Here is a 27,069-nt window from a genome sequence, read left to right as displayed (position 1 = left end):
TCTGTTGCTTGCTACTGTAAATGAGATTGAGGTAGGTGGACCTCTGATCTGACACCAATACAGCCTTTTTTGCAATCTCTGACATTCACCACAAGTTTTAATATGACATTACTTTGCATTTTGCTTGCTTCTGTTCTTTTGCTTTGGTTTGGTTCTTTGAGTTTCAGAATCCCTGCGACATATCCCTCAACTTTCTGGTGGCTTCAGGCATCGTCCCTCAGCTACCTCAAACCCTACGTGCAGTTTAGCACTGGAAGCAGATAGAAAAAGTCTTCTGAGTAATGAGCTCGTGGCTAGTCAGACACAAGTTGATGTATGGGGTAAACACACACATTGGAATTCTTTCATAACATCTCGATTATGAAAAGATAACCACGATATTTATATCTCCCTCCTTACTTGTAACACCCTCGTACTGCGTGTGGGAGTGTTTGGGGGTTCTTTGTTTGTTTTTAAGGCAACTTTCTAGTTTAATGCTTTATTATGTGCAGTTTTGTTTTGTTTTTTAACCAATAGAACTTCAAACCTTTAAAACACTGGTTTGTGCCAGACTCGTGCACAAGGTTTTTAAAAAGTCTCAGCATCACAACTGAAATTGACTTTAGCAAATCCTTTCAAAAGTATTGGCCCAGTGAACTCAAGAGAGTTTTTGTGCAGCCCATGAGTGGAATTTTGTTTGTTGGTGCCAAAGGTTAACTTTTGTCTTGATAAATTGTTACCCAGACTACTAGAAATTTCAGGTGCTTTCTTCTCAGCCAGAGCAAGTGGCTGGAGAACTTCAAGAAACTTCCCTACTTTCCAGTCCTGCTAATGTCTGGATTAATTACAGTAATTTCCCTCTGTGCTTCCCTGCATCTCAAGACCTGTACGTCCTCCTCAGCAGGCACCGGGTGCACCTCCCTGCAGAGGTGAAAGCACAGGCTGCGTGATGTAAGAGCGCATAATGCTAACCACAAACTTTTTATAGCAGAGCTCTGCTTAAATATGAAAATTTCCATACAACTTATTTCATGTTGCAGGGTGTCACATTTCAAAAGACGGTTAGTACTATGGCAAGCCAGTGGTTAGTTTACGATTACTTGGAAATTATTAAAATGATACAGTGATACAAATCTTGGCTTTGTGTACTATAATTTCTCACTGGAGTGATTTCTTAGGTTTACAGATAGTTTTGCTGCAAAATACAATATTTTACAGAAGGAACTTAGGCTACAATAGAGATTTTTTCCCCCATTACTTATATTGTTGTACTAATTTCCTTAGATTTAGCATTTCAGTTAAAGTTGTTTGACAAATGGTCGTAAATTGGTAGTAAAATGGTAGTAAATAACAAAATATATACATTGAATAGCTGTGTAGCCTTTTCTCTGTGTGTTGGATTCATTGAATGAGGTCTCCAATAAAATACGTTTCCAATGAGGAGACAAATGTCTAGCAATTCACAAATAAAATGCATCATTTTCTAAAAGTAGGCATTTTAGACATAGATTGAATGCTTTTTTTGATATATCTTCTGCAGATCTGCTATTCTGAGGTGTTGAAGCTTCACTTCCTTGGAAACCTGGCAAGGTTGAGAATTGTATATTTGACATAAGTGACTCTGGACATTGGTCTCAATGGTTAATAGTTGTGTTTTTTTTTTCTTTTAATGGAGAAAATAAAACAATCTTAAGTTATTGTGTCCCACAGAAACTGTTGCTTTGAGTAAGATAATTTGAAAGAAAGACATACCAGCTGATTTTTGTTCTCTGCCTTTGAGTTTGAGAGTAAGGAAGAAATTCTGCTTTTGAAAGTGTGAGCTCACATAGAACTTGTACAGATTGTTCAAGTGATGATAAATGACGCTGATAGAGACTCACATGAGTGGTGAGATTATTCACATTTGGATGAATAGATACTCGTGGATGTTGGTCATGTTGAGGTTTTTGTTAACTAGCTAATTCTCTGTTTGGGTGATCTCTAGGCTTGGCAGAAGACAGACCAGTTCCAAGCTGCATTTTGATTCGAACCGCCTAATAGAAAGATAGTTATTGTCCTCGGATGGTAGGTGGACAGAGATCAGTCTGGACTTGTGCCTTTTTTTTTTTTTTTCTTAATTATTGTTATTGGAGGCTTCAGCCATTCCTTGGACACATTATGTTTTTTCACAGGTAAAATTGCAAACAAAGGGCACTCAACTCCAAGTGAGAGGTAGCATGAATAACTTCTTCCATGTTGGACAAAATAAATGATTCCTAGGAAATCAGGGCTGGGCCCTGTATGGTATGCACACAGGGGAAGACTCCTCGTGCTTCTGGGTACCAGCATGAGGTTCTGACGTGCTCTTACTCTATGCATGTGACTGCCCTTCTGCTTGATGGAGGTTCAGTCTTATTTACTCAGAGGTCATTGTTCTGAGACTTGACATTAGCCCGTTTCATAATTACAGTGCATGCTGTAGGTCGTTGAAGTGTTGAGAGTTTTCAGCTAATACACTGTGCTCTTCAAAAAATGCATGAAGCAGTTTGCACTTTGTAAAAGAAAGGGAAAAAAAAAAAAGCCCAATAAAATGCCCAGGGAGAGCAAACAAAAAAGCGTTCTCTAATTTAAAGTGATCCAAAGTCATCTCGAGTTCACGAACCATCATCATTGTTTGATGTCAGTGCAACCGAGCGGAAGTTTGTGGTTTGTTAGTTAACTGCTGCCATAGATTCAGAGCTTCTCACTGCCTGTGCGCGTGGATGGAAAGCGAGCACAGCGGGCTGCGCAGGGCAAACCACACTGCAAGCCTTCTGACTGTCTGACAGCGGGATTAAGACCCTGTCTCACGTCGAAACTTTTTCTTGCCGTAGGTTGCTGCAGTGTTTTGTGTCAGAAATCATGGTAGACCACGATGAACAGAGCGGTGGGCAAGGAGATCTCCTGCGCCCGCTCTGCCAGATAGCCGTTTCATCACAGGAGGGAGGAAGAGAAAAAAAAAAAAAAAAAAAAAAAAAAAAAAAAAAAAAGGAGAAAAAGCAAGCTACATCCTTGGAGAGAGAAGCTGCTGCTGCAAGACAAAAAATAACATTATTGCCTCATGTTACTCCAGCATGTGACCAGTTACGGCAATTGTTGATTGTCTGCATACCAGGAAAAAAAATGCCCTGTAGTGTAAAAAGTTCACAGTCTCTACTTCAGGTCATTACAAGTGACCTTTCCTCTAAAGGCAGTTATTAAGGAAGTGGATGACCAATTCAACATTTAAATATGCTGCGCTGAGCAAGAAAAAATCAGAGAGGACAAGAGAAGTTTTTTTAAGCCTGTAGTGAACTTCATTTTCTTTCTATTGTTTCTGTGTAATGTGATTAATGAGATGATGTCTCTTTCTCATTCTTTGAAAATAAGCTTTTATCGGGAAGCAGATAGAGGAGAAGGGCGGTCGCAGAAGCCTTGAAGTGCCCGTTTAACACTTCATCTGTGAAGAGGGTCCTACAGAGTGTACAAGAAAACTCTTAAAGCCATCCTTAAATCTCTGTTTTGGGGGGGGACTTTTTCCATCCTTTCAACACAGCAGATAGTGTGTTTGCTCCACACACGTGGATCCACTGGTGTGGAAGCTGGGCTACGTCTGGTTGTGGAGAACCTACAGCTGGGACAGGTGCAGGAGGTTGGGGGATCAGTTGTGGTGTCTCAGGCACTGGGGCAACACGTGCAGCTCAGGACCATGGTGGTGGTTTGTGGAAGGGATTTTTTTTCCCCAGCTGCTTCAGATGGATTGGCTTTCTCTGCCTGAGTCCGTATCTTCCAGTCAAACAGAAAGAACTGGGGCACACAAGTGTGGGTGTGTGTTTGTAACATGGCGGCCTTTGTGGTAAGGAGAGGTGGTCGTGGGCTGAGCAAGAAGAAATCAGAGAGGACAAGGGAAGTTTTTTTAAGCCTGTAGTGAACTTCATTTTCTTTCTATTGTTTCTGTGTAATTTGATTAATGAGATGATGTCTCATTATACAGTGGCAATGCAGAGTTTTCTGTAATGATGATAATCAAAATTCCCATCCCACAGAGTTTGTTTGAGCGGAGCAGGACTAGGCAGAATTTATAGAAAAGGAAGGAGTTGTCATTAAATGAATTCATATGTTCCAATATCTAAGCGCTGAAGCTGGTGATGTCCATCTTCAGTGGCTAGGGTCTCAGTCATTTAATGGTCAAGAAATCTTGAGATTGGTATCTCTAAGACCAGACTGCTTTCTTTAGTGGAGGTACTCCATCTGGCATTCCACACAACCTAAGCACTCCTATGTATTTATTATGGGATGCTTGCCTCCTGTATTTTCTATCTTATGTTATTTTTGATAAAATTCATCCTCACAGTGAAAAGTATAAAGCAGTGTTCATTTCACAGTATTTAGATTGGTGTGTGTTGGAATGATTTTTTAAAACATCTTTACCTTATTCATGATTTCTTGTGTCTTAGCACAGTTTCCATAGAACAGGTTCTCTTAGAAATGTATTTTTGTTTTGTTTCCAAAATTTGGAATATGCTCAGTTGGCTTAGGCACGTAGAAAATGATGCACTTGTAGTTGCCTTTCTTGGAGTAGAATATCACAGAATCATAGAAACGTTTGGGTTGGAAGGGACCATAAGGCCATTCAACCACTCTGCCATGGGACACCTCATACAGGGACACCTCCCACTACACCAGGTTGAAATATTGCCTTTTAGCCATACACCTGTATACCAAATAGTGATGTTATTACATTCTTTTTTCATTAACTTCTTTTCTTTCTTTCATTTCAATTGGTTATCATTTCTATTTATTGCTGTTCTTTTTCATTTCTTCCTGGGAGGAATCTGCCCATAGGAAAAATAGGGAAAATTCAAGTAGACTGCAGTGATCATTCCCCTGACCTAGCTGAAGAGTTCCTACTAAGCCAGCGTACAGGTATGCGGGTCTAAAAGAAATGATCCATTACAGGAGCCGGTTTTAGTGAGATAAAAGAAGTGAAGAGCCTCTCCTGAAAGTGTATTTAGGTTTCTTTTTTTCTTCATGGAAATGCTGACTAGCCATTAATTCATGGTATTACCCGTGTGCAGATATGATGAAAACGAAAGAGAGAAAGTTCTTAATAGTTAAAAAAGTAATCAAAGCACCGAATGCATAGGCAAAGCAAAACCATGGGACACGTAATTTGAGTATCAGTAAAAACCTGCCTGCTTTAAAAACAAATAAATAAATAAAGTCTCAGCACATATCTGCAGCAGGAAAATAAAAATAACACCATAAACCTCAGAGTTCCTGTGAATGATTTGGTGCTAGCGTCAGTATTTTTTTAGAGAATGAGATGATTTAGATCAAGCAAACATTCTTTTGGCATTAGTGACGTAACAGACTCATGTTCAGAGAGATTTCCTGTTTACTTTGGGTCTGAATACAGACGTCTCCAGAAAGTAGGTGCTAAAATTTTCATTCCGTATCTGCTTGTAAAGACAGACAAAACTGGCTTGAGATGAGTAGCAAACTTTATATACATTTTTGTCCTTAAGAAAAAAGGGAGTAGTGACAGCTTGGACATGAAAATCTCCTAAGGTCAGAGATGCCTTGGTGTGCTGGCTGAGCACACTCCTTAGTGTAAATCCTGCAGTGCAGAAGATCACCAGCCAGTATCAGTTTGGCAGCCTTGTGAACTACTGGCATACTCTTCTGAGCTGGGACGCTTGTTAAACTCACCCGGAGCCAAGGGACTGAATGAATGGCCATGAAGGGCAAACTACTACCTGCTTATATCTGCTGAGTTCCCAGATAGTAGTAAGGCACTGTGGTGAGGTTCAGTGCACAGTTTTGTGCTGGAACTTTTCATGGATTTTCTATTTCAAACCATAACTTCCGTGAGTGTTCATAAATAGAAGCAATAAATCTTTTCTGTAATTTGTATGTATGATTCATACTTTTTAAGTTGCAAGCCTCCTTTAAAAGGAGTACTTTAAAATGTGTACTTTTTTTTTTTCTAAAAGGCAGAGATCATCTTATGTTGCATTATTTTCCTCATTATTAAAAAATGGGGATTATATTTAATAACTTGTTGCTACTCTTCCTATGCCATTGAAAATATGCATGCATTAATTTCCATGTAGCTATCCTCTGTGTAGAGAATAAAGGGCTCTGTTATAAAGCGGACCATATTGCAACATTTGGCTGAGATCTTGTATGGACTGAGATCAGAAATATGTATTTTTGAGGGCGTGTTTTTCTTCTTTTAATTAGTCTGGTTGCATTTTGACAACTAATGTCATGGATGTGAGAGCTAGCTTCGTCTCCATAATGCAACTGTTCAGTGGTCTGGAGACTGAAGTCCTGAGGTAACTTCTGAACTCAGGTCAGCTCGGCTTTGCTGCCAAGGCAGGAGGCCTTGTTTTACTCCCAAGTGATACAAATCTAATAGCAGAAAAACACAGCCTGCAATAAACTCACTAAGTGAATTTTGTTTCTCTTTTGATGGTCTTTAGAAAATGAGATTACTGATTGTTTTTGTTAGCTGACTTCAGAAGATTTATATCCTGTGAGTATAAGAGGTGTATTTCTAAATATGACCATGATACCAGCATATGAAACAGCATCAACAACACTGAGATGTGCTTAGGCACTAACTTATTATGTGCTTAGAAATACTGCAACTGTTACCTTAATCTGTCAGGCAAGAAGTTGCTGCATGCGAAGCTATTTGCGAATTGACATGAACACTAGAAACCAAAACTGGGTCTTGGAGGGCAAGTTTGTGACAGCTCCAAACATGCAGGAAGTAAATGGAGAGGCAAAATCATATGCAGGAAAGACATAAGAAGTTTGCTTTTAGAAAGGAAAGGGGAACCAGGAAGGAAGGGCTCCACACTGGCTGCGATGAGCATGGATTCTGCTTCGTGGGAAGCACTGAGCAAAGGGACATCCTGCTCCGAAGGGGCCAGGCTGGGTTCAGCAGAGCCAGCTCTCTGAACCCCTCCAGAACAGAAGGAATCATCTTCCTTTACCTCAGAAACCAGACAGGCATCCCTGGTGCTCTTGCTTCTGCAGTGACACCGCTGGGATACCAAGCAGTGTTTGAGTGAAGCCAGGTGGAGTTCATGGGACTTGTCAACCCAGCTTACTCCAGGTGTACGCCATGGCTAGGGGCAGCAGGGCACGGAGCTGTGCCTGTGCTGATAGGACTGATCCCAGCTGAATGTATCTATGAGGTGGCTTATTTGCAATTTGGATAACGTGCTTTGTGTTTTTGTGATAACTACAGAACAAATGGGAGAGAAATACTCCGTGTATCTTAACATAGTGTGTTTATCTGTAGCTTAACTTGTAAAGGATTTGATGCTGACTATATTTTTTTTTTTCCAGGCAAAAACTACTTCTTAAAAATGCAGATGTCCCTATTATCATGAATACATATTTCAGTCAGAAGGTGCTACTCAGTGAACACTTAGAAACAAGCAAGAAGACACAAGGTCCTACAAAGATGCTTGTTAGAAAGAATATTGTATCTTTGGCACAGACGTTCAAACTAGATGACCTTGATGATGAGCAACCCCGGGAATCTCCAGATAACCAAGTAAGGTTCATTTGGTTCACAGTTTACTGCTTTGTGTAAGAGTTGGTGAGCAGATGTTTGGAAAGCCTAACAAAAACAAAAATCCTAAATTACTGACCTGTTCGGTTTCCGTTTTCATTTAGCCAGGGCTGAATAATATGTGGTGTTTCTTTTAATAATATTTTCTTAGCAGATGCTTCTGGCCCATCCAAATGAACTGCTGAGAGGTTATTTTGCTGAAGTCTCGCTGCTGTGTTAAACAGTGATTGTAGCTTGTTTTTTCATTGATTTTTCTTTTATTCTTTATGGCTGAGTAGCCAAGCATTATTTGAAATAAAATCAATTTCCTGTTAAGATAATAGCTACTAAGATATTATTTTTAATAAATATTCCCTTTTCCACTCATGTTTCTTAACTCATTTCCTTGTCAGTCCTGTCCTTCATTTCACACATCAGTTGGTAACGGCATCCTCCTTTCCAGCCTCTCTGCAATTTGTTTACTTTCCTGTTGTGATTTTGCTTGTATCCAGATAGACTCTACATGTCTCTAGCTGTTGTACCAGCTGAGGTGTATTTCAAGGGGTTTGGGTTTCTGATAGTTTGTGATAGCAATTTCAAAAATAAAGCAAATCCTAATCTAATTTCTTGCTACAACTCTCTCTGGTAAAAAGCTTCTGCTATGATATGTGGAAACCAGAACAATTTCTTTATTCCCCTAATACTTCCTAACAAAACCATCTAACTTAAAACTCAGTAGTCAAGTTTTGTTGCAAGTCCTTCATAGACAAACATATCATCACACCAGCATTTTCTTATAAATACTGTAAATTTGCTTCTCTACTGGTAGGTAGTACTTGTAGTAAGGTTTGTAATACTTTAAAAACATTTCATTGCAACCAGCTTAAAAAAAAAAAAAAAACAAAAAAAACATTTGAAAATAGAAAGTTTGGCTCATGCTGGGAAGCTGCTATATATGGAAAATGTTAGGCTATACTTCCGTATGATTTGTTTTCCTAAAAAAGAAAGATTTATTTTAAAATGAAAATTAATGAAACTACTTATTTAAAGTGAGGTAAAATGTAGCATGTTTTTATTAATAAAATCTATTTTGGAAATTTGGATGATTTGTTTATGAAATAAGTTTGGGAAGCAGCTAAAGAATAGATTAAGGATTACACCTTTAGATTAAGGTTTTATACTTTCATTAGTCATCTAATTTTTTAATTAAAACATTTTACATTGAGTTTACTAGGTCCAGGGACTAAATTCCTGTCCTCCAAAACTAAACACCTGTTCATTTTCACATTAATATAAAAGTCTGTAAGTATTCCAGACAGATTTTACCCCTGTATTAGAAAAGGAAGAAACAGAACACTGAAGTAAAAATGAAACTCAGTTCAAGGGGAAGAATCGTAAATACCAGTATCAGTTCTGTTTTCCGCCTACTGTCACCCTGATCTCTCATGGATTTAATTAGTTTGCTGCAGAGCACCAGTCAAACACAGGAGAGTGCTGAGTGCTGAACTCTCTTGAGTGTTTATTAAAAATCCGTAATAAATACGGGACATTGGTCTTTTGTAAGTTAGTTAATGTGCAGTAAGTATTTTGAAACTGATTTTTCACTTCTTGGAGTGATTTTTCATGTTTGTACTTTTTAGCACTATAAAGTTTCAACATCCCACTAAATGTTTCTGTTAATGGGTTTGCCTTCATCAGGTTGCTTGTGCTCCACAAATCCATACCAACTGTGATTCCAAAGAGCATCCCATAGCACTGAGTGCTGTTAATGATTCTCTGCTTGAAATGGTGGAAAGCCAAGGAGCAGTGGGATGGAGAGAAGTGCAGGTACGAGTCGTTATCCAAAGAGTGTACTGTTTGCCTGCAAGAGAAGGTTTCAGAAGCCAGATTCAAGGAAACAAGCCTGTCTGTGCAACACCCATGGTAAATCCAGATCCACTAAATGTTAGGTAAGTAATAAGACGCATGGGAGCTTTCCTGGTGAGCCTGTAATGTATGAGAAACCACAGAGGAGAGAGTTTTGAATTGTCATTCATAGTCCTCAGCTTTCAGGAGTGTGCACATTCGGCAAGGTGCAGGTTTCTTGACAGTCATGGGGCATTCTTTTAATAGGTGTATCGTGAAATAGAAGTAATGCTGCCCAGAGGAGGGACAGATCTGTCTGTAGTTCATGGGTTCCATCAAAAGATCAAAGGAAGATTGAAAATGAATTAATGTGAACCAGTGATGGTTCAGGACATCCTATATTCTTTCTGGAGATTCACACAATAGCTGTTCCATGAACCACTTCTATTTTACCTATCCCAGTCTCCTGTATGCTCTACTGTAAATTAGGCTCCTAGAGCGGTCTTTTGGAACAGAAGAGAGATACAGGAAGAGATGGTAAAATTAAAGGCTTTTTTAAAATGGGGATTTTTTGCAGATGTTGCTGGAGAAACATAGGCATACATGTGCAAACTGCCATTGTGAAGCCACAGAAAAATACTCCTGATGACTTCTGGAAATCTGGAGGTCACAGCAGTTCAACTACTCTGTAGTAAAAAGTGATCTGGTGTCAAAACATTAACACCAATGCAGAAATCTTATACGGAAAACCCATAGAGCATACAGCTTTAGGCCAATGTTCTTAGTGTCTTCTATTTTAATCTTTGCGTCCTGACACTGATCCCCTTTCAGTGTAGGGAATCAAAACTGGGCCCTTGTTTTCTTCAGTACAAAAGATGTGCCAGGCATAGTTTTCCCTTCTGCTCAGTACCAAACTTCCTTTTATGATCCTCAAGGTTTCAGACCAAAGACTGATTTCCAAACCTTTCTCAGCAACTGTATCTAAGATGGCTGTGTCTATTATTAAATTTCCTTCCTTCAGGTTTTGCACTAACTTTAGGTTTCTGATGGGTTAAAATTCTGTAAGACAGATGCATTCAATTTTTTTTAAACTGAGGAAGTTTATTGAAGCAAGCTAGAGTGGCAGAGCTTATGTTAAGCTTCTAAGAACAGTCTTTCAGGGCATTAGGAGATCTCCCTCCCTGCAGAGTTTAGGACCTGAATGGAGATGTACAATTAGTTTAAAAGATCCCATTGAAAACTCACCAGATGTAGTTAGGAATAGGTTTTGAAGAACTTCAAAGCTTTGAAGAATTTCAGTTCCTCTAAGCTACCCCGCAGATGGTGGTAATACCATGCTTGCAGGTCCCTCTTGATTTTTTGAAATACTGGAATTCTTCCAAATTCTTGCTATGTTGTAAGCCACCGTATAGTTTGCAGCACTCGTTCCTCATTCCAGGAGGAATTTAGGAAGATTCCTCTCTCCTAAAAGACATGCTCAGTCATCCTTCACAAAAAAGTAATTGTCAATAGCCTTGATCTTAATATTTTGTAAAAGCTCATTTACGTATAATATATTGCACTTAATTTGCATTATTTTTAGAAAGTAATTGGTGCATCTTGTTGTGTGAAGTCATTGCTTTGTATTTAAGTCGTTCTTGCTACTGCACATACTAAAAGCAAACAAAAAAGTGAGAAGCAAAGAACTTTTATCAGCCCCACATCAATCTGTGATTTTGATTTTCTCTGTGTAGATTTTCTTCCAGAGGGCTACATGTGATCCAAAGTCAGTTGGCAGTCTCTTACTTGAGCTGATTTTTTGATGCCGTCAATTCTAGCACAGTTCCAGTGATAGATCTCCATAATTACTTTTCAACTTCCAATGCAAAATATACTGAACTTGCTCACACAGTTTCAGGTAGTTAACCTGCCTGAGTCCACACCCTTCACAGGAATGGGGTGAAACAAAACAGAAATCTCAGATTGCACTTAGGCCAAACTTGAATTTGAAATAAAATGAAAACGAGAGCCCTTGCTTATGAGTTCATGCTGTAGCTGGGTATTCCCACGTGCAGTTGTTAACTGGCCTCTTGGAAGTTCCTCAAATTTAGTAGGTGTTCTAGTTCAAAGAGCTTGGTGGCCGTCATTCACAGCTATCAGACTTGTCTTTTGGATCCAGGTACCCTGAAGAGAGGAATCACCCCCCTTCCTCTTTTGAAAGGGGGAGAATAAACACTTCTTTTAAAGAGTGAAGCATGAGGTACACCTCACATTGCTTTATCAGCTGCTATTTTCATGGCTGATAAGCATCCACATGAGACCTTTCTCCTCTATCAAAAATGTCTGTCTGTCACCTGATAGTGAGCTAAAGGGTCCAACGCCCTCTGGCAGTCCTTTGAACCAACTGATGGCCCATTCTTTTTGTAAAGAAAACCTTCTTTTTCTTCTTCCTGAACTTCTTTTTACATAGTAAAACTGCCATGAAAGCAGCGTTTGTATTTTACAAAGCCAGATGGATTAGATAGTTCATTGTTTTGTAAACAACAGTTTCTAATTAAATATCAAGGTAGGTGAGTAGTTACTTGATTTGCATTGTAGGCTGTTCTATTGTATATCTTCTCTTGCAGCACTCCTCTATAACTTGAAAATTGTTGCTACAGGGAGCAAAGAAAACACAGATGAATAGAGGCATGAAATGAAACGTAGACTAGGGAAAGCGGTGTTTCTAGAAAAAGTCTGGCAAATTATGGAAGAAACCTATGCTTTCGGTGTTCAAACCGATTCATTGAATTGCTTAAAACTCAAAGAGTAAAGCAGAAATCCTGGTAGTGCCATATACAAATCTAGCTGTTGTCATTCGTAAAGATAAATTTATAGGATACTGCCTCTTAATGATGGGCAAAAGGGGTAGTAAGCCTTCAAGTCAGACATTAAATAAGCACTGTGATAAGACTTTAAGTCTGTTCAGCTGAAGTATCTCAGCATTTTCATAGGACACTGAGAAACCATTACAGAGACTGAGAAGTTCTCTGCCTTCTGTCATACTTAAATTGTTCTCACATTCCCCATGTTATTGTTGAATCATTTGCCTTCCCCCCAGTAATTAGCTGTTCTCGCAAATGGACTTTTCATGCTTAAGGACTTTTAGGGGGGGAGGAAGAAAATATGACTTGCTGTGACTGTCTGCCCCTATCCAGCATTCCTGGCATACTTTCTGCTGCTTTTTTTCCCTTCTGATGAGAGAGATACTTTTACAAATGATACATCACATATTTGTCTAAAACCGATTATTTTGACTTTCTGAGAAAGGCCTGACTGCGTACACGAATCCCAGGGAGAATCCTGTCAACCTGAGGAGCTTTCTGGCGTTGAGGTGTCTGACTCACTGTGTCGGCCTTGTACTTTGTGTTCCTGGGATAAAGCAGTGTATAATTTGGATTTTGCTCTTAGCCAGTGTCTGTTTGTTTTGAGTGGGCCACGTGAGTTCAGTAAAAAATAGAGCTGGTCTGTTTTATTCCTTAAAGGACAGGGATCATTGTGTGATAGTTGGTGAAGCTAAAATAGATGCATTTTTAGGACTAGGAGGCAGTCAGACTGGTCAGAGCACTCACAAGGTTTGGGTTAGGAAGCTGGACAGAAAAGGGTGTTGTCTAGTGAGAAGGAAAAGCTAAGCACTTCTAAAATAAAACAATGCTAGCTATAGCTGTGAATCCAGATTTTAAAATCTTTGTGGGTGAGTAAAGACATTTTCCACTCGCTTCTCCTGGCATATGTCTTGACCTACTTCCCACCTGAATGGTAGCACCCTAGCCTACAATGAGTTTCTATTCCAAGAACAAAAGAAAGACAATGCATTTAGTTTAAAAAATAATGTAAACAGCCTCTATCCACTACCCATCAATAATTCTTTCAGTTTTACTCTATATTTTGTTTTCAATTTGCCGGATCTCAGAGAAACAGAAAGGCCAGCTACTGTGCAAGCAGGACCCTTGGGGAGCAAAATATGTAGAAGAGCCAAGCATTTGTTTGAGTGGCTGAAAGAAACAGAAGTGTGGGGAAAGTAACATTTCTCTTTTTGAGTGGAAACATTGCAGTCAGTTGCTGGGATTCATTATACGCTCTAGCAAGTTGTTGCAAGTTCCTATGTAGTCTGCTCCTATGTAATTCTGTTTAAAACTGCCTTATTGGCAAAGTGTAATGCTGTAAAACTAACTCGTTTCAGAGTTGGACTTCCTTTTTCCTCTCTTCATCTAATGATCTTCGCTGTTTATCATAACACAAGTGTAGGCAGTGTGTTAACCTGTCTGGCAGCATGCACAACTAAAAGTTGAGCATCAAGTGCTGCAACTAGCATTTCAAGGAGGGAGACCATATTGGAAAGCCACCCTTCTGGGATGGAAAACTTAGCTGAAATTTTGTAAAGCACACTTAAGGCTTCCACTTTTTTTTTTTTTTTTTTTTTTAATTTGAAAAGAGCCCAGATTGGAAAGGACTGTCATGAAAGATCCATGTTCACAGATGCTAACATCTGTCAGAGTGTTTTTTGTGGCTGACTTAAATCTGTTTACAGCATTCCATTTGTTGTTTTTTTTTTTTGTCCCTTTTTTTTTTCCCTCAAGAAAACATTTTAAATGGAATGGTCATAAATGCAAGTTTTTTTAAAATTACATTATGTTTCTGGGATGTGATTTTTCAAGTGGGAAATAAACAGGAAATAGGTAACTGAAGTGCAGTAGAGAGTACTCCATAAGCTAGAAGTTTTCTCTGATTTCTCCTTTTCAGATCCTTCTCAGAAGTGAAGATGTTCTTTTAATACTCTTGCAAAGTAGTCTAATTGCTACTTGACAGGCTTGTAATAGTTCTGGTAACAGCTGTGGTTCAAGGTCTAGTAACCTGTTTTTGCTTTGAAGTTTTTTTTTTTCTGTTCTGTTTTTTGTTTGTTTGAGCATGGTTAAGACTCCCTGACACTTGGATTATTCCCTCTTTCCTCCACCCTGCTCTTTTTGTAATTCTCAAACTAGAGCCACCAAAGCAGAAGACAAAAGACTGTTGGAAAAACAACGCTGGTATCAAGGTGTCTTGCTGAGACATCAACCTGTATTGTATGTTTAACACTGTGGGTTCCCTGTGCTGTTGCCCAGATAGCCCTGAAAGTCTGTTTTCCCTGCTGCCGCTGCTGCAGATGGATAGATGGAACTTGGGCTTCTTCCAGTGCCACTGTAGTACAACAATTTGTTAATTTGACATTGCCGTTTATTTTTCAGCGCTAAATATTTACATAATCTTATTCTGTCCAAGGGCAAGGTGAAAGCACTGTTATCTGATACACTCTGTATAAAGGAAAAAAAAAAAAAAAAAAAAAAAAAAAAAAAGGACCCTCCCCAACACATATCACAGTTTTCTAGCACTGCACTGGGAATCAGTGATTAAATAATTTGCCATTATTCTAAAATATGTCAGGGCAGTGGTAAAGTTGCTGAAAAGAGTCTCAAGAAGACAGTAGCCAGTAGGGACCACCAGTGTGATGCGGATTCTGTCTCTTCAGAAAACAGATGGGCAGGAAGAGCAATCGACTGTCAGATGGCCAACGAAGGCTGTGTGCATGCTCCTGTATCCATCTAGCAAAATGAAGACACTGGTTGCTAGTTTCTGACTCCGTCATAATCAAGTGCTTAGGCTGTTCAGTAAAATGTCCATGTGTTCACAGAGGACAGAACCCTCCCCTTCCCATCAAAGAGTCTTTTGTTGGCCAAGAAGGAGGAGTAGCTCTACTTAATGATGTATTCCTCATGGGAGAGAAATTGCAGAGATATGTAAATAATAGAGAGACAGATAAATAGAGCAGAAGCATCATTATGCAGAGCTGCACTTTCACTGCTGCATACCTTGTCACCATACCTTTTCACTCCTCCTGCATCTGATTGCATACAGGGCTTCAGAAAGCTGGGGAGAGCTGATTATACCTGAGCACCTCATTTTCTGCTGCTGGCTGTTTTATGGCCGAACCCACGTAACCAACCATTTTGGAGGGAATGTGTAACTGGGGGCAATGGGAAGAGCGATGTCCTCCATATGCTATCCTACAGCGGAGACCAGCTTAGGGACTAGAAAGTGAACAATTTGAAAAGGTAATTTTCCAGCCCCACAGCCACAATCAGGGTATGTGCTGTTGTACATTGTCTGGTTTAAACCAGGAATAGTAATTTTCCAGCACCTGTTATTTGTCAAGAATTATTCTAAGATGGCCTACGTAAAAGGTATGGAATCTTTCCCTTGTTTTTGACCTTTCTTCCCCTTGAATTTTTGTATCTCTGAGAGTTATGCAGTTGACAGAACTGAGTGCAGAAATCATCCACGTGTGTTTTACACCCCTACCTTTCACTGAATACATGACTTCAGTCCTGACTGGGAGGAAGTGTTAAAGTCATGCTGGAGCTCTCCAAAACTTTTATAAAAGCCAGATTGTGTCTCTGGAATTTGTTTTCCTGCTACCATGGTACAGAAGGCAAGAGCCATGAGCAGTGATAAATGTTAAAAATACCTAGATGGACACATGTTGAGCTAACAGTTGAAAAAGAAATCTAAACCACCCAAATATTGCATGTAATTTCTGTGCAACTTGGGCACATAAGCACTCTTTATGCACAAACTTAAGTACTTGTATAGATCAGTGAGTGTGCAAAGAAATACCAGCATAGATTTAACATAACAGAATGTTTCTGAAAAGGAAGACTCTTAGGAATAATTTTTTGTCATCATCTTTGAAAAAGCTTCAATTTGGATATAAAAAGAATGGGTGTTCCTTGGAAAGGTGTTTACGAACGTAATTGCACTCTTTTGGGAAGAAGGAGGTATCTTGTCCCAAGGATGACAGAGCTAGGAATACATTCTTCAGTGTGGTTTTGAAATAATGGGCACACAATTCAGAAAAGAAAGACTTTGAAAGGGCTGAATATTACTGGGACACAGGCCTGTACATCTGTATCATAAGCTTTTATGCACTTTTCATTTATAAAATACAAAAAATAAAGTTCTTCAGAGGTGACCATCTTAATTCTGTCAGTAAGCTTTGTGGTTTAAAACTGGGTTGTGTTTATAAATGTTGGAAACACTTAAGTTTTATCTCACGTGCCAGTCTATTTCAGGTTGTGACTGGCTGCAATGCCTGCTATTCTTGTTCCATTTCTCAGCCAGAGAAAGTCAGCAGTGTCACACTGGGTAGGGATCCATACAAACTGCGCTGAAATGTTCCAGCTCGCTGCAGTTAATACATCATCTCTGTCTTTTGCTACAGAGAGCTTTGCAAAGTCTGGAGAACATACTCCTCAAATGAGAAGAGTTATGAGCCTGGGATGAATTTGTGATGTAAAGGCTTGAATGGAATGGTGCTTAAGAGATTGTTATTTTTGTAATTGTCATCCTATAGTAACTGAAAAAAAAAAAAAAAAAAAAAAAAAAAAAAAAAGATTCACCTGGTACAAACTGCCCGATACATATTTGAAGGTTTTGTAACTCACTGAATTCAGATATGTGATTTGAGGCCCCTGTTTGGCTGCAGTGTGAGATCCTCTGGACAAGCTGCTATAGAAGTGGTTAAGGCTGGAACTCAATGCAAAATATATTTCAGAGATGTTTTACACGTAAATGGGCTGAGAATGATATTATGAAGTTGCAAAGTGTAATTCTTAGTCATGCTTGCAGTGTTTCATTCAGTATCATGTGATATCAGGATTTTGTATACATATTTTAAAAACTGTTGCTCTGTACGAGTGGTTTGGTTTCCAGCTCCAGTACATTTACTTTTGGTGGTATGCCAGGCACTGAGAAGGCTCTCACAGCAGCAGTTCCAGCTCCTGCCCTTCTGGAGGTGCTAATCTGACCCATCAGGCAGTGACCAGCAGCCTACTGTCGATGGCTTTGTGCAGCTGCTTCCTCCACTTCAGAGGCGTTTGCTGATCCATGTGACTAGAGATGCAGGGGCTGCGTCTGAAGCTGACTTCATAGAGCCACCTGAACGTGGGGTGAGGATATCGATTGCTCCCCATAGCCTTTTCTTGCAGCTGCAACAGTGGACAGGAGGCAAAGGTGGAAATGAAAGCAGCAGGCAGTCTCTCCCTGTTTCTATGCTTGGTCCTCTGCTCAGGAAGTTATCCTCTGAATTTCATGTATGCACAAGTATAGAGAGCAGGTAGGAGCAAAGTTGTAGTGCAAGATGCAGTGGAGTCCCTACAGCTTTTCTGCTTCCGATGTATTTGTGCTGCAGTTTTGCACTGAGACCTTGTGCTGTCACTGCGTGATCTTGTCTCGTCTTCTCCTGTACCGAGAAAGATGGCTTTAAGGAAATTATTATGAAAGTATGAAGTGATTTGATATTTTTCAGTGGTTTCTCAAGTAGTTTAGACCAAGGACAACTACTTATGAGTGCCAGCCTGACAGCTGGGGGACAGTCCCTTCCACAGCTGTGCAGTTGTGGTCCCAATCCAGTACCTGCTAAAGGAACTCCACCAGCAAGGAGACGCTCACTTCCATTTGAGTAAACTACCAGGGGAACAGCAAAGGACACAGTGTTAGTGAGATGGATAAGAGATAAGAGATGGTGTTGGACTTGCGGTTTCACTGAGAGATGGGAAAAGTAGTTGGGATCATGGAATGAGAGTCCCAGGCAAGGAGTTACAAGGTGGGTAGTTGGAGATGGACATAATGCATGGAGTTGAGGCCCTCATATGGGAAATGTGAGAGTGGTCATAAGTTTATTGAGATATCATTTGTGTGAGTTACCTTTCTTTCTGCCCATTCATTTCCGTTGAGCCTACGTAGTTCCTGCTGTGAATTACCTCTCTGAGGCAGCAAGTTTCCCCCTTGTTGAACTCAAATATGATCTAGTCACAACGGTTACAGATGTTTTTGTCTTTGTCCTACAATGACGGGTTTATGTATTTTCCCCTGCCTCTGAACAAATGCCAGAATTTGTAAGTTCCGCTTGACGTGAGGAAAAATGTGCAAGGAAATTAATTTGATTGGAACAAGTTATGTCACACCTTCAATATACAGCTATAAACTGATCTTATTAACACAAATAGGTAGTGAAAGAACTTGTTAACAAAAACATTCAGCACCTAATCTTTGCAAAAGTATATATTTTATTCTTCGATATTTTCTATTTAATTCTAAGTTTGTATTTCCTTTGCAAGGGAGCTGAACCCTGCCATAGCGTCTTGCTACAGCCTTGGCTGCTTAGTAATTATTAAGAATATCTGTGGTAGGAGCTCATCTATATATATTCTGATGGTCCTGTGTATCTGACTCAGCATCCACATTTGGACTGCCAGGGGTTGGGAGAGAATTGTAGCAATAATATTCTGAGAAAACAGCCATTTAAAGTTGGGACATTTGGCAGCTGTCAGACTGTTTTCACTTCAACAGTGGAAGTGGGGAGGAACTCTGCTACGGTTCAACAGAGTGTCGTGGATTTGAAAGAAGTGACTTGGATATCAGGATATACACACTGAGGAGGGGGAAATGTCAAAAAGCCAAATTTTTAAATGCTTCCAAAGGTTTACACCATGTCAGATAGCATGTTTGTTACATCTGTATGTTAGATTTAGGAAACTCCTGCATGGACAAATAGATCTGTTCTAACTTGAGTGTGATCTCTGTCAAGTTGTTAAATCTGTGGAAGCTAGATTTGGAAGTGACCCATGTGGTTAGAGTTGCTGTTTGGGTAATGCAAGTCAGAGGAAATAAAGAAATTACGCATGGGACAAAATCACGAGAACGAGGAATTATGATTTTGGAAATAGTATTTGCTTTTTTAAATGTAATTTTGCGTGTCTTTAGGGTGAGGAATACAAAATTTCCTTTTCAGCCTTGTATGTAAATTAATTTATAAAAATTAAAAAGAAATAAAGCTGTGATTCTTACTTATTGGTGGGACTTGTGAAGCTGAATTTTTAAGATACCCGCTATTTCGAAACGCGAAATAAATCTGAAAAAAAAAAAAAGAAAAAAAAAAGGAAAATACACATACACATAGGAGCTGAAAAAGCAGTTGTTTTCAGGACAAAATTAACCATTTTAAAATAGCACATAAACAGTCCGAGAACAAGAATGTATGTGCAGCCTGGCTGGATACAAATTTCTGAGCATTGTAGCGCTCTGTTATCCTGATGTTTCTGTCTAAATTTGTAACCCCAGAGCTGCATGCATCCTCTTTCCCATTAACCAGGAATAGATGTCTTTTCCTTTTCAGTGTATACACTTGATAAATCTGAGTCTATTTCTGCGATTCGCTTTCATATATTTGGCACGACACAAATCGTGCGTTAAGTTTCTAGAGCGCAGGGGGCTCTAACGCCTGCGTATGTCACCGCAAGCAGTGTTTGTTCGAACGCAACGCCTAGCAACGTTACAGCAAAGCCAAGCGATAGACAGGAAGAACCAGACCGTGTTCAGCTCCAGCGCAGCCTGACGTTCGCATGTCCGTAGGTCAGTTCCCCGGTTAATGGATATTTCCTTCCCTTATTCGAGCCGTCACCAGAAGCCGGTGGCTCTGGGTGGAGGGCGGACTCGCTGGGTGAACCAGGCGGCCCCGTGGCTCGTCTCCCCCCCTGCAGCCCCCATGCTCAGTGTGTGTGTCTCTCTCTGCACACGCTGTTCAGTAAACAAACTTTGGAGAACCAGAGCGAGCTGGTTCGGAGCAGCCAGTTCATTCACACAGACCGCTTGGAAAGTGATGCCTTTGCGCAGCCTTGACGTCCGGGCTGAGGGAAGCGGAGAAGTTAGTATTTATGTTTTCATTAATGCTTTTTATAGCCGTGAGCCAGCTGTAGCTAGTTAACGTTAGCCTAGGACATCTATTAGCATGCAGACCTCTTACGCAGGATAAAGGGCTTCTGATGGAAACAGAGTTGTTACTCATGGTACTCACGGCCGTGTGTTTACATGAAGGCTGTTTGTGCTGACATAGGATATATATTAGAACAGCATGCACCTTCTTAATGAGCAAACCCTCCAGGATTCAAGGGGATTTTATGCTAAAACTTTTAGCATAGCAAATCATAAGATTTGCATCTTTAAATGGCTTGCTTAAAAGCTATTATTTTTATAATAATGTTTTATAACTACACAGCCACAGAAAGTAGTTTCTGTTTAGCTTTTAGGATGAGCTGGGAATAAGCAATATTCCAGCAAGTCTCGAATACACCAGTTTGGACTGCTAATTTTTTTGCTATGAATGATGTAAGCGGCTGGCAGCATCATAGGATGAATTGGACCTAAGGGTTTGGCCCAGAAGAATTGATGGCTCAGCTATCCTTCTCTGGTTTCCCCCAGTTTTTGCACTTTTTTTTTTTTTTTTTTTTTTTTTGAGGATAGTCAGAAGGCTGTTTAAAAATAAATAACAAAAGCAGCTGCAAAACAGAGAATGAGGAAGGCACAAGAAATGCTGGTTTTAGAGCTCCATTATGGCAAGTGCCATGGCCTCTGGTGTGTGATTCCGAGCAATTCCAGCAACTCTGCATGTTCAGGCAGCAGCAGAGGCACCTAAAGAACTACAAAACTTTGTTTATCCTCTGTTTTGCATTTCTGTAAAGGGTGGAGAACGAGCATATTGCTTTCTTACAGATAATTTAGTCACTTTCATAGTTAAAGCTTTGGAACTACAACAGTTTAAGGACTGGCCTCCTTCAGGGTTTCTTCTCCTAAGGAAGGAAGGTAGGATTGTTCTCAAGACCATTATTGCTATTCCTCTTCACAGGTCTTTTGCCACTACTTTGCAGTGTGTTTTACAGATACAAGAGAAGATGGTTAGGTCATCCTGAAATGCTCTCAGCACGAATTTCATTCTTCTTATCTTTATCACTATCCTACCGATTGTTAGTAGTGAACTCTTTGAGACCAGGGGATTACAAAACGTTCATTGTAAATAACTTTAGCCTCCCTTATTCATCCTAGCCTTCTCACAAGAAAGTTGATTACATCAGCCATCATCATCGTCAAAATTATACTTTTTGGTTCACAAAGAGAAGCTTTATAATGCTATTTTTTTTTTTTCATCTGCATGACATACTTGTATGTGAAACTGCTGAGTAGCTCCAGATGCCAATGTCAACTCACATAGTTGAACTATAGTCAGTTACCAAGACAAAAAATCAGGTTATCTCCCAAAATTGAATCACTTCTAATCTCCTGTTCAGATAAATTTCCTCCACCCATCCATTTAGGTACACCACCCTTAATGATCCACTTGAAAAGAATGCCACAAGCTCTGGAAGGCCTGTGAGGCCGTGGAAGTGCAGCTCATGAATTATGTGTGTTCAGTGCCTACAGCTGTACCCTCGAAGTACAGGTGGGAACCCCTCATATCAGCAGCATCTAGATTTTCCTACAGAGCATGTTCTGTGATCTGGCTCAGTATTACCTTCACAAATATGGGTCAAAGCTCAGTTCATCCTGATTTCTATGTCGGATAGTCTTATGAAGGCCAAAAGAATCATTTGCTTGCTCAGGCAAAGTAGGGCTTTGATGTACTCACACTCTTCCTTCTAATGCAAACCGACAAAATTCTACTGGAATGTTTTGCGCTATTCAGTAAATCTGCTGGAGACGTTTGTTCATTGACATATGATAGAAAACATTTTTGTTCATATTTACTGTTCTTCTCAGCGCTTCATAAGCTGTTTTTATTATGTACATTGAAATGACGTATGTGGTGTCATCATGTGCTGGCCCTTGGGGTTGTTTTGAATTGATTGTTCAGCCATTCAGGGTCCTTTCTCATTTGTTCCTTATGCTCTTGTGACTGGAACTAAAACCTCTGTGCAAGAACTTGCTTGGAGGAATCTAGGGAATTAGGAAAAGCAGTTTTATCCAACAGTTTTCCCACAAAGATTGCTGGGACAATATAATTTGTGCTGCTAGCTTTGAATATTATGGACATAAATCAGTATATTAGATACCATATCACAGGATTATGTAGATTAATAAGCAATCTCTTTTTCCTCCAAACATATGGCAATGATGGTTTTAGTGTTTTCTGAAAGTCTGTGCTCCTGTGACACCTGATTTGATAGATACATTTAACATAGCCATATGTGGACTGACCAATCCCTTCCCTTAGGCAGTTGTCTCTTCTCTTTAATTTAAAGGTCTTGATAATTCTTCCAGGATGCAAGCACCATGTGTTTGGAGATAAGGAGACTAGAATCATTAAGGTTGGAAAAGACCTCTGAGTCTGAGATCATCTGGTCCAACCATCACCCCACCACCAGTGTCCCCACTAAACCATGTCCCTAAACACCACGTCCAACCTTTCCTTGAACACCCGCAGGGATGGTGACACTACCACCTCCCTGGGCAACCCGTCCCAGTGCCTGACTGCTCTTTCTGAGAAGAAATGGCTCCTCATTTCCAGCCTGAACCTTCCCTGGCACAACTTGAGGCCATTGCCTCTAATCCTATCACTGATTATCTGCCAGAGGCCAACCCCCAGCTCCCCACACCTTCCTTTCAGGCAGTTGTAGAGAGCAATAAGGTCTCCCCCTAGCCTCCTCTTCCCCAGACTAAACACCCCCAGCTCCCTCAGCCACTCCTCACAGGACTTGTGCTCCAGGCCCTTCACCAGCTTTGTAGCCCTGCTCTGGACATGTTCCAGGGCCTCAATGTCCTTGTACTGAGGGGCCCAAAGCTGAACACAGCACTCGAGGTGTGGCCTCACCAGAGCAGAGTACAGAGGGACGATCACCTCCCTGCTCCTGCTGGCTGCACCATTCCTGACACAAGCCAGGATGCCGTTGGCCCTGATATAGTACCTGCTTATGGCACAGATTTTCACACTCAAATGCTGTGATAATGTGAAATAGTACATAGTTATACCCTGAAACCAAACTAAATCTCTTTGACCAAGCCTGATAGGATTTTTACCCCTGACTTTCTGGTGGCTAAACTAAGGGAAGGGTCTTTTTCTTTTGTGTTCTTTCAGTAGTATCCTAATGAGGCACATGATGCGGGAGGCGTGGATTGGAGAGAGATAAAGCTACAATTCCTGTCATCAGGTGATATTAGGTTAACAACTACTAATTTTATCTAATCTATTCACATATACCTTGCTCCTTGTGCTGAGTAATTACCAGAAAACTCCCTTCTCTTGGCCCCTTTGCAAAACAGCTCAATGCAACTTCTCCCTCCCTCTCTCTTTATATGTATACATATGTATATATGTCATCTTAGTATTTTTCAGATCTCAGAAATAATCATGTTACCTGCTTAAGAAAAGTGAATCAGTTTTCTTGGAATACAGATGTACAAATGAAATGGAAGCTGAAGAAGGGATCCTTAATGAAATATTGGAATCGGAGACTTTGTTGGTGTATTAAAGAAAGCCATCCATAAACACTACAACATTAATAAAGATAAGAGGCAGTAGAATAAATTAACACTGATTTCTGTAGATTGTTTACTGGGTCCATTGTTCTCCCCCATACTCCTTTATTTGTCTCAGTCATCTGTTAAAATTTCTGTTAACACTAAGGCACGTGAGCAGTCCAGGCAAACTGCTGCATGTCTCATGTGCCTGAACCTGATTAAGGTTTCTAGACATTTCATTGCTAATTAACATATGTACATTATGGCAGAAGAGAACAAAAATCTCCATTATTATTCATGTGGAGCCATTTACCAATAATAGTTTTTCCTTTCTACTATTTGGAAATACTGAGCTGTATTTTGTCTTCCAGACTAATCTTAAATGATGATGGTCTCTGCTAAAATCTGAGCTGTGGTGCCAGTAAACCAACTGTCTCTTCAGTTGTGAACTGTGAAATATTCAAACTACCTCTTTTTTTTCGTCAATTATCAATGACCTTTAACTACCAGCTTCTTCCACAAGTCAAGTCCAGTTTTTCCAAGCCTTCATGTTCAAAATCTAAAAATTCTAATGTTTTGCTCCCAGCAGTATATCACCTAGCTTATTTGAGTGTGTTCTTGCAATTAGTCAAACTCGCAGGTTTTCTTCATTTCATGGAGAAAGTGGTGGCTGACCAGGCTTTTCTAAATAGGAAAGGAGAAGAAAGGAAGGTAAGACTGGAGGAGTGTTCCCACACTGAGCACTGTAGATCAAGGATGAATGTGCAGAAAAGTGTTGAAATCTTGGGAGAAGCCGCAGGCAGTGAGTTTGATGGTCTTGTTGGGCAGCTTCCCGTGGGAGTTGACAGGATGGTAATATGTGAAAGATGGGGTAGGGTCGATTCTTTTAATGCGCAAAGTTCTCACCAACACTTTAAGACACCAGCTTGTGTCTGCTAAACTCTCCAGTAGAGTGGGGAAACAATTAAATAAATAAAAATGCAAAGCAGGGCGTTTTTATTATGAAATGATGACAGTTTTGTCCTGAGAATTCAGAGCCTTGCACTTATACCCCACCATACCCCAGCCTCATTGCCCAGCAGTGCTCAACTGGGAAAAATGCAGAGAATTGTGGTTTCCATCTTTGCTGCAGGCTTACAGACATGCAGAATGCGCAGGGAAATTAATGCAAAATATCTAGGGCACACATTTAAACTATGCTAATTTCCCACAGTAAAATTATTTTATGATGTACATCTGAAGGGTGCTCTAGTTCAGCTCAGGGTTAGTGCAGTGAAGTTGCTCAGCAGTAGTTTTCCCATTTTTTTTCCCCACTAAATGCTTCTTGAGTTACCTTCCATCTTCTAGTGTTGGTCTAGGGACTAAGAGTTCTCCATCCTTATAGCAGCAGGGCTCGCACTTGTTATCACAGACCTGTTGCCAGTCCCTCCATTTCTGAGAGGCAAGGGTGAGGGAAGACCAGGGGAGTGTGCCTGTGGGGGAGGCAAGGATGCTGTAAGGGAGTGGGATGGGCAGGATGGGGGAATGTGGCCCCTCGGGAGAGGGCTGGGCGTACACACATGCAGGGAAAGGGAGCCCAGAGAACATGTGGCTCCTGCTGTTGCTGAATCCCATCCTGCCAATTCTCCATGGAGGCCTCTATATGGGTTCAGTAGCTCCTGGCAGCCAAGGGCTCTCTGTGTTGCTCATTTGTCCTTTGGCTAGGGCCTACTAAGCACAATTCCATCAACAGCTTATCACATGCTCTGCTCTTCTCCCTGAGGCTCTCCCATAGCACATGCCCTTTCTCCTTTCCCCCACTTCATATTCTGCTAAATTTGTGACCTGCTGTTTCAGAACACCCTACAGTTTGCTTGCTTTTAACCATATGTAAGTGCATTCCCTTCCCAAAGAACTATTGTTTAAATTTATTTTTTTTTTAGAAGACCTGATAATTAAGGTGATTATAAAATAGCTAGAGGGAGGATTAATTAGAGTTACATCACTGCGACCATGCAATATCTCAGCAAAGATGAGTTCAGCTCAAAACAAAGCGTATTTGCAAGCAAGCGTAGTGTTGTTAGTGAGCTGAAAGCAACCCCTGCCTGTAGGTAGTCTGATATTTTCCACTATAAAAAAATCTTCTGACCTTTTATTTGCAAAGCTCTTTCAACTCCATTGTTTGCTATAGACTTTTGATGTTCAAAGGGGAATGCCCTCAAGGTAGGAAAATGCCTTGTTTTCTTTGGCAGCAAGTACAGCTGGCTCTACCATGGAAACAGTTGGGGTTGGAAAGGGAGAAGGGGCAGAGAGATAAGAGGCAGACTTTCCTCCTTCGACCCAAGAGGTTCATGCTACCTGAGGCAGGGAATATGTCAAGATGAGAGACAGCTGAAGTAAAAGCTCTTCCCAAACCATTCTCCAAATGAGGGGATAGATCACGTTGGTGCTATTCCCTCTGTCAGGGCATCACATAATGCTTCCCAAATGTGTAAAGCAGAAGCTTGGATGACACTTACATATAATCAGAGCCAGAGCTAACAGCTTTCCACTCTTATCTTATATTGGAGCTCAGATACCCCTAATTTGAATGGTAACGCCGTGTTCAAGCTATAGACCTTGCTAGTATAAATATATATTCTTTAACCATGTTGAGAAGCATAGGTTCAAAATACTCAAAAGAAATGTAATACCAGACTTCCCATAGAGTGAAATTTAAGGATATAAAAGAAACTGACTGTCACGTGTTGGTTTCAGAGTACTTGACTTCACCACCTTCAGATTCCTAGTGCAGGAAGGCTTAGGAAGTTTTATGTATATTTGCCCAGTGGATAAAAGAAAACACAAATGGTTGTGAGTGTGTCTTATGTATTATTCATACACATGTCTATATCAACTGTGTGCTTATTCTTGCTAGACCCACGTTTTCTATCAGAGCAGCACAGCCTGTTGCAGGTCTGATTCTTGGATCGGTTTTCTTATGCTTTGTCAGACACTGATTTCTGTTCTTAAAGCACAAACTTGAGTTTTCTTTATTAGTTTGCAGTCAGCATAACATTTATCCATGAACGTTGAAGTCTTATCTTTCTCCTCAGTTCAGTGTTATACAATAGAAAGAGAGATGTGTATTGCTAAACAGTTACAATTGTTTGCAGAATTGATGTGGCATGTAAAACAAATAACTGCACATACAAACAGTACTGGTGCTCACAGCTATTTCCCTTGCATACGCAAATAAGGGATTTACACACTTGTAAGGTCATATTTTGCTTACCTAAATGATCTTATCTCCTTGCACCCTGTGTAGTGTGGTATTCCAAACATTATGGGGAACAAAAAAAAAAAAGTCAACACTG

The 27,069-nt window shown here is 40.2% G+C and overlaps 1 protein-coding gene across 4 annotated transcripts in view; it reads left to right on the top strand.

Annotated features, from left to right (window-relative positions):
* Positions 1 to 7,342: 7,342 nt before the first annotated feature.
* SPIDR (scaffold protein involved in DNA repair) overlaps positions 7,343 to 27,069 on the top strand; it is a 69,686-nt gene continuing 49,959 nt past the window's right edge. For all 4 annotated transcript variants that reach the window (XM_032182191.1, XM_032182188.1, XM_032182189.1 and 1 more), the window contains exons 1-2: positions 7,343 to 7,552; positions 9,248 to 9,498. In XM_032182191.1, coding sequence (XP_032038082.1) covers positions 7,382 to 7,552; positions 9,248 to 9,498 — 422 coding nt within the window. In that variant the 5' untranslated portion in view covers positions 7,343 to 7,381. The remainder of the gene's footprint in view (positions 7,553 to 9,247; positions 9,499 to 27,069) is intronic.

The sequence above is a fragment of the Aythya fuligula genome, chromosome 2 (assembly GCF_009819795.1).
Source record: "Aythya fuligula isolate bAytFul2 chromosome 2, bAytFul2.pri, whole genome shotgun sequence".
Classification (NCBI taxonomy): Eukaryota; Metazoa; Chordata; class Aves; order Anseriformes; family Anatidae; genus Aythya; species Aythya fuligula.
This window is presented reverse-complemented; position numbering and strand designations above follow the sequence as displayed.